The following is a 7,656-nucleotide window of genomic DNA, read 5'->3' as shown; positions in this document are numbered from 1 at the left end:
AGATGTCAAAATCTTGCTTTAGATGCTTCTTAAAAAGGTGACTTGCCTCAAAAAAAGCATCTAAATCCTAACTGTTGCATAAAAGTAGCTGCCATGGTCACAGAACTGCAAAGGTAACAATCCATTTTAAAGAAAATAAATATACATTTATTTAACTATTTAGAACATCCGCAGTAAATGTTAGGGAAACATTTATGTGCTCCAGCCTCCTTCAGATATCGACATGAAACTTTTTCTAGTTTGGTTTGAGTTTGTTGTCCACATATTTCTAAGACCAGCGAGGAAGAAATAATCTAAACCCTCAAAAATCATTTGAGCCAAAGAACCTTTCTTCAAATTAGTTACTTGACGAGCAATCTTAAATAATTTGTCATTTATTTATCTCAGATTGTGATATTTAATCTGCAGGTTTGATCCACAGTTTAACAAGCTTATGGGCGACTCCACATGCGACGAGGTTCAATTCAACCAATGAAACTTCTGCCTCTGAAATGTTTTCAAACTCCACTCTGCAGGTTTTTTTTTACGCCATCAGTCTGTCTCCTGCTGCTTTTTATTTCAGTCGCACTTCAACACTTCTGTTTCCTGCTCCGTCACCTCGTCCTCAGCTTCCTCTTTATGAGTCACGTGGCCGTTCGTTCTGTCGGAAACTGTCCCGAGCACCTTGGCACTGTGCTCCTGCGCCTTCGCTCGCAGTGCAGCAATACTGTTCTCCCTCAATTCCTCTTTAGAAATTGATGCGTTAGCAGCGTCTTTGATTCGTTTCTCCTTTTCTTCCTCCATCATTTTGTCCGCTGGTTTCTCCTGTGTTGTTGTTGTTTGTGGTGGTGGTGGTGGCGACAGGCTGCAGGGTTTTCCAGGAGAGGTGTGTGGGGTTTCAACTGACTTCTTGTGCATACCTGGGGGGGGAACGGACATAAATATAATTAAGTTAGATCTTGCAAAGGAGGGTTAGATAATGCAAGTATTCCTGTCTCAGTGTTTCCTGGTATAGTTTGTTGTATTGATGCATTTAGGTCTCGAAAGATCTCACTGATAAAGTGCACCTACTTTTCCTCACAAGCATTAAATTGTGTATGTATTGAGGTGTTTGACATTGAAATAAAGTGCGAAATAGAAATGGGATAGATTAGTAAATAGAACTTCCTATTCAATTAGAGTCCCCTAATTGATTAAATCTAATCAATTGACATGAGGCGAGAGAGGACATGTGGTCTAATCTGTCCTGATTAAGTAGGATTATCACTATATTGACCTTCTATTGACACGCTGACACTTTTATTGGCTCCTAACATGAGCCGGGTTTAGCTCCCATTTCCTGTTGGAATACATCTTAATCCCGCTTTTCAAGCACCATGACACAAACTAATAGAGCAGGTTCTCTTTGGGTCCGCAGTACAAGCTCTCATATTACAACTAAAATATTGGCAGCATACAGTAACAGTATAGCTATATACATAAGAATGAATAGGAAATAACATATTTTATGTGTATCAGACAGAAGATAGTCTTTTTAAAAGTACTCCACCTCGTGTGTGCTTCTTCAGCCAAATAAAAAAAGAGACTTTGCATGGTTGATTTTCCCAAAATGAGCTTCAGTGTTGATATTAAAAAAAGGTGAAATATCTAGGACCTTTTTCATAACAGATATTTTGACTTGTCAGGAGAAGCACACATGTTTTTAATAACATTAAAGATGGCTCCATTTTAATTAAAGTGTCCCAGTAAGTGGCAGTGTGGCAGTGTGACGGGGAGCCAGCATGCACAATACCAGGAGCTTCTATAAATCGTGGCTGTACCTGGACCGTGGTCGTGCATCCTGCTACGGCCCTGCTGACACCGACTGCTACCACCATTATTATTACTAGTCACATTACTATTACTATTACCTGTACCGTTAAGCATTTTAGCTTTACTTCCACCCTGAAGCCCTTTTTGCTTTCTCGTTCTGCAGGTTTCCTTGAATCGTTGTGGTACCTGGACCGTAGTCGTGCCTCCTGCTGTGAGCCGACTGACACCCACTGCTACTTCGATTATTATTATTAATCACATTAATGTGATTAATTACTATTCCTATTTTCATAATTATAATTATACTATGATAATTGCTGCTGTGATTATAAGTAGTCTTATTATATGAATCATTTATGTCATATACATTGAATGTGTTGTATCTCTGTTATGCTGTTCATTCTGTACACATGACATCTATTGCATTCTGTCCATCCTGGGAGAAGGATCCCTCCTCTGTCGTTCTCCCATAGGTTTCTTCCTTTTTTCTCCCTGTTAAAGGTTTTTTTTAGGGGAGTTTTTCTTGTGCCGATGTGAGGGAAGGACAGAGGATGTCACATGTGTACAGATTGTAAAGCCCTCTGAGGCAAATTTGTAATTTGTGATTCTGGGCTATACAAAATAAACTGAATTGAATTGAATTGAATCAGCTTAATGCAATTCAGCCATCATGAATCCCATTATCTACACCTCTGCTTTTCCGAATGTGACATGTTAAAATGTCTTATGTAAAAAAACAAATGACCATCTAAAAGTATCCCTGTTAACAAGTAACAAACAACTATTTACCTAATAACCACGGAGCATAGGAGTCAGTGACGCCCTCCTTGGCTGACTTGAGGATGGACTCTGGCAGTGGGATGGAGTGACGGACCATGGCTCCATACAGGCCGTACTCCGCCATCACGCTGCTGCGACCCCAACACTTCTCCCTTTTCCTCCACTTGGCCCTGCGGTTCTGAAACCACACCTGAAAAGATGAAGGTCAGATAGACGGGTTAGATTAAGTTCATGTTGTATCTTTGCATAACAAATGCATGCAGTTTTATTTTCTAATAATCCATTTTGTTTATCGTTACGTCACTTGGACGGGTGAGCTTCACAGCAGAATGATGCATGGGCATGATGCATGTTTTTCACATTAATCTGCTCAAGGAGAACGTTTTACAATGGGTTTTTACCAGGAGGAAAACGTCTAGCGCGCACGCACACACAATGAAAATGTACTTTTCAGCAAAGTAGGAGACCTCTAGTCCTATTTGCATTTTCATAGATTCTGGATTTTTCAATAATGGAGGAGGAGTGTGTAATTTCATTTTATGGAACAAGGTCACTGGGCTTTTTTTGTGGACAACTATCAGACACAAATATTCAAGCAGATTATTTTCATGCATCTTAAACATGTCTGGAGGGTTTTTGATACATTTCAAAACCAGAATAATGGAACACCTTCTAATTTTTAATTGTAATACAGCTTCCTTAACAATTCCTTGTCGATTGACGCTGCCACAATCAAAAGCCACTTCTGTATCCAAAGCAGGATTTTTTTTATTTTGGGGATGAGGAATTACATTTTTTTTTTTTTTAAATAATGAAAACTGATTTAAAGAGCTCATTTTAATTAGTTTTGATTCAAATGCAACCTATATTGACCTATAGGTCTTTTATTGACTCAAAATGAAAATGTGCTGATCAAAATAGGTTTGTCACACAAGTCCTGAAATTCAGTGTTTAATAAAAACAAATTCCCAGTTGTGTGTGTGTGTGTGTGTGTGTGTGTGTGTGTGTGTGTGTGTGTGTGTGTGTGTGTGTGTGTGTGTGTGTGTGTGTGTGTGTGTGTGTGTGTGTGTGTGTGCATTATTCTCCTTCTGGCTCCTCAACTGCCTAAATTGATTTTTACCAAGCCAGACCTCCCAATAGCCTCAACCTTGTGAATATGAATGAGGGAAACAGAAAAAAATGATCATCCTATAACGGCAGAGGAGGCAGGGTGATATTATAGTGAATGGTGTGTGTGTGTGTGTGTGTGTGTGTGTGTGTGTGTGTGTGTGTGTGTGTGTGTGTGTGTGTGTGTGTGTGTGTGTGTGTGTGTGTGTGTGTGTGTGTGTGTGTGTGTGTGTGTGTGAGTGAGGTGTGTGTGTGCTACGCAGACCTGGAATTAAAAACGATCAAAGCCGAGCCTGGAAAGCTATTCAGGTAGATCTGATGATAACCTCCATCTCATAAAAAGATGGGCCTCAGATGAGCAATCATGCTTTCTGACAGCACCAGTGTGAGTGTGCATGGCGGTGTGTGTGTGTGTGTGTGTGTGTGTGTGTGTGTGTGTGTGTGTGTGTGTGTGTGTGTGTGTGTGTGTGTGTGTGTGTGTGTGTGTGTGTGTGTGTGTGTGTGTGTGTGGGTGTGTGTGTGTGTACAGCTTCCAGAGAAGAGGTGACCCCTGGGGCGAAGAGGCTGATTGAAAAATAAGTTAATTTCCAGGGCCGATCGATGGGAGACAGGCGCTCAAATATCACGGGAAATTAAAATGCTCATAGCAGCCAGTCAGAGGCCTCTGCTCAGCCGCTGACCTGCGCCAATTAATTTCTATGTAGTTATCATTTCATCTCGGGGCTGCGGCTCGCTCTCTCTCACTCTCAGCGCAAGAGGCGATAAGTTCCCCTCAATTAACTAATTATTACACTGAGCTGGTGAATTGGCTGCTAATGTGAAGGCAGAAGGCATAGTGAGGAGGAGGAGGAGGGAGGAGGAGGAGGAGGAGGAGGAGGAGGAGGAGGAGGAGGAGGAGGAGGAGGATGATGATGGAGCAGCTGACTGGTGGCTGAATATTTCATTTGCATTCTTTATATCTTTGTAACCTGAATTGGTGGCGTGTTGACTTTGATATAATGTAAAAGTAGTATTATTAAAATGTAAAATATCTGAATTATTTGACTAAATTTACACTTTCAATTTTAAAAAAAAGTTTTTTTTGTCTCGTTGTCCCTCTTTAAGATGATTAAAGAATTTTTAGGATTTGAAATTTAAGATGAAAACAGAGCATTCATGCCCCACAGATGTTAATACACAGTAACACACCTGTATCCTGTCCTCTGGTAGCTCAGTCTTCATGGAGAGCATTTCCCGGGCGTAGACATCTGGGTAGTGAGCTTCATTAAAGGCTTTCTCCAGTTCCTCCAGCTGATAGGAAGTGAAAATGGTTCTGCAGAAGAAAAAAAACAAGTAAACAAATGAATAAGTACACCTCTATAATTTGGATTTATTTTTATTATTACATGTATTCATTTTTGTATAATTTAAAATAAGTCTACAACTGAAATAGAAAACTAATTCAAAAAATTACATATTTTCTTGCAATGAATTTTGAAATCAAATGAAGATAGTGTCAAACTAAAAATACAGATTTTTATTTTAAGAAACAATTTTAGAAGTAGCAACGCAGTCATAAACACTAAAGATTGAAGCCAATTAGGCCTACTGTTCTCTCATCTTTGTTTACCGAAGACATAAAAAAAAAAAAAAAAACGTGTGATATTTTTTATCTACATCAGACTTATTCGTTATAATTCCTAACGAAAGATCTTGAAACAATATATTTTTAGAAAGATAGAGCAATTCAATATGGCTTTAAGGCTCACACCATTTTAAATTGAATTACACAGATGTTAAATACAGGGGTTGAAATGTGCGTGAGGTTTTGACACCAAACGAAAAGTAGCCTTACGTGATTTCACTAAAGAAAAGCCGAATATGCTGTTCGCCTCACCGAAACATAAGCAGTCTAAATGAATAATTATACATTGTTCGAATATTTAGTTCCCCATTTTGATTTTGCTTTACCTGTGTCGTCTTTTCTTCCGTTTCTTGTTCTGACTCACTGAGGATTTAGAGAACTTCTGATCACCGGAGGAGAGACTCATGTCATCAGAATCTGTGAGGAAACAGAGCAATTCAATTCAATTCAGATTATTTTGTATAGCCCAGAATCACAAATTACAAATTTGCCTCAGAGGGCTTTACAATCTGTACACATGTGACATCCTCTGTCCTTCCCTCACATCGGCACAGGAAAAACTCTTTAACAGGGAGAAGAGCAGTGATTAAGAGCAGTGATTAATTCAAAATACTCAAATAATAACAGCAACAACATCAATAAAAAACAATCATATTAAGATGTTGTTATAGCTACACGAAAGATGGTAAAGTAATCATCATCCTTTCAAAAAAAAACAAAAATAAAATCCGATTTCTTGATTTAAAATAGTTATTTATGAATATACAGTCTTCAGTGCGGATTTTTTTTCCCCTTCAAATGAATGTAAATTAGAATAAAAAGTAATAATTGGAGTTAGTTCGTAAATGTTTTAAGCTGAGGCCTCTGTATTTTTCTTCAATCTTTCCCCCATTTTTAAAATAAAAAATAAACTATTTCATAAACTCGTTTTTAAAGATGCATTCGAAAATAAAAACAATTTTCCGTGTGAATTGAATTTGAAGTCTCTACAACCATCAGTCAACGCAGAGGCTTTGAGGCTGGCACTCATTTGTGAAAGTACATTCCCTTACTCTAGCAATCACAATAACACACACATAGGCTGCAGAATAGGCAGCTTATATGCATCAGAAACATAAAGTGTGTCACAGAGTTAACAGGCCTTCATGTGTGATAACTCACCGGAGCTGGCGGAGTGCTGCTCCTCCACCTGTGAGTCCATGTGCGTCGCTCTGTGCAGCGGCTGCAGGTGCACATTCTGGGCCTCCGCGAGCACCTCCAGGAAAGCAGGCTGGCTGTAAAACGAGTGTATTCCCTCTGGTCCCAGCAAACCCATCCCGACCCCGAGACCCCCGTGTCCGAAGGACCTGGAGGCCAGGACGTGCGCACTGTGCGGCAGAGCCTCCAGCGGCCGCCTGTGTACAGTGACCGCCGGCGGCTCCTTGTTGAGGCCGAGCAGCTCCTGGATCCCGAAGCCGGTGCGCCGGTGCACCGTGGGGGCCATCTTCCAGACTGGAGGCGGATGCTGGGATCCCCCGTGATTCACACTGTTTTGTGAGGCTGATTTCTGTTTATTCTCAGTGTCTGAGAGCAAAACTCCCTCCTTCCCCGTCATAGTGGTGAGATTCCAATTTATGTTTTCCACTCCCCTCCCTAAAAAAAAAAAAAAGCAAGAGTCCCTGATGCAATCAGCACTGTGATGCTCCTTCTTTATCTCTCTTCCCTCCTCTCTGCTGGGCTTTTTATCCAACAGGCAACAGGCGGCAGCCAATCACAAGAGAGGAGGAGACTCCACGCTGAAGTTTGCACGAGCCCCATGAAGCTTCATTTTAGTAAATAAATACAATATCAGACACTTAAATGTAACAAAATAACATGTCATATTTGCCTTTTTGCCAAGACATTGCTGAGGATGTGGGTGGATTTTTTTTTCAAATATTAAAAGTGGTTTCTCTTCCAGCTGGTGACAGCAGAACAATAAGGCCCATTTTCAGAGATTCATTCTTTTGTTTAGTAGTTTTATCTAAAGTTTGATCCCAGAAATTCGTATTTATGTCATGACAGTGAATTAGAATGGCTGAAGTTGAGATGTATTGGTACTGACTAACAGAAGAGAGAGAGTAGGTGAAAGTGGTATATGTCTCGTGAGAATTCGTTACGTAAAAATCATCAAAGAAGGAGAACCGTCTTACTGCAGTGTAACTCTTCATCTATCTGTCGCTGAAGAGGGAGTCACTGTATCGTAAATCAGTCAGACAAATCCCTCAAATCGAGGAAAACCATCTTTAATTTGCTGCACGTTTGTATTCATTCAAACAGTGTCGTCACTGGTGAAACTGAGTAGAGGAACCAGCTTTTTAGACCAAAAATAAAAG

The 7,656-nt window shown here is 40.1% G+C and overlaps 1 protein-coding gene across 1 annotated transcript; it reads right to left on the bottom strand.

Annotated features, from left to right (window-relative positions):
* Positions 1 to 558: 558 nt before the first annotated feature.
* LOC129107573 (visual system homeobox 2-like) lies at positions 559 to 6,896 on the bottom strand. The gene is made up of 5 exons (XM_054619076.1): positions 6,464 to 6,896; positions 5,629 to 5,719; positions 4,867 to 4,990; positions 2,581 to 2,761; positions 559 to 899 (listed from the first exon to the last, which is right to left on the bottom strand). Exons 1-5 carry the CDS (start codon positions 6,894 to 6,896, stop codon positions 559 to 561), a joined length of 1,170 nt encoding a protein of 389 aa, XP_054475051.1.
* Positions 6,897 to 7,656: the final 760 nt, after the last annotated feature.

The sequence above is a fragment of the Anoplopoma fimbria genome, chromosome 18 (assembly GCF_027596085.1).
Source record: "Anoplopoma fimbria isolate UVic2021 breed Golden Eagle Sablefish chromosome 18, Afim_UVic_2022, whole genome shotgun sequence".
Lineage (NCBI taxonomy): Eukaryota > Metazoa > Chordata > Actinopteri > Perciformes > Anoplopomatidae > Anoplopoma > Anoplopoma fimbria.
The sequence above is the reverse complement of the archived record's forward strand: the minus strand, read 5'-3'. Positions and strand labels throughout refer to the sequence as shown.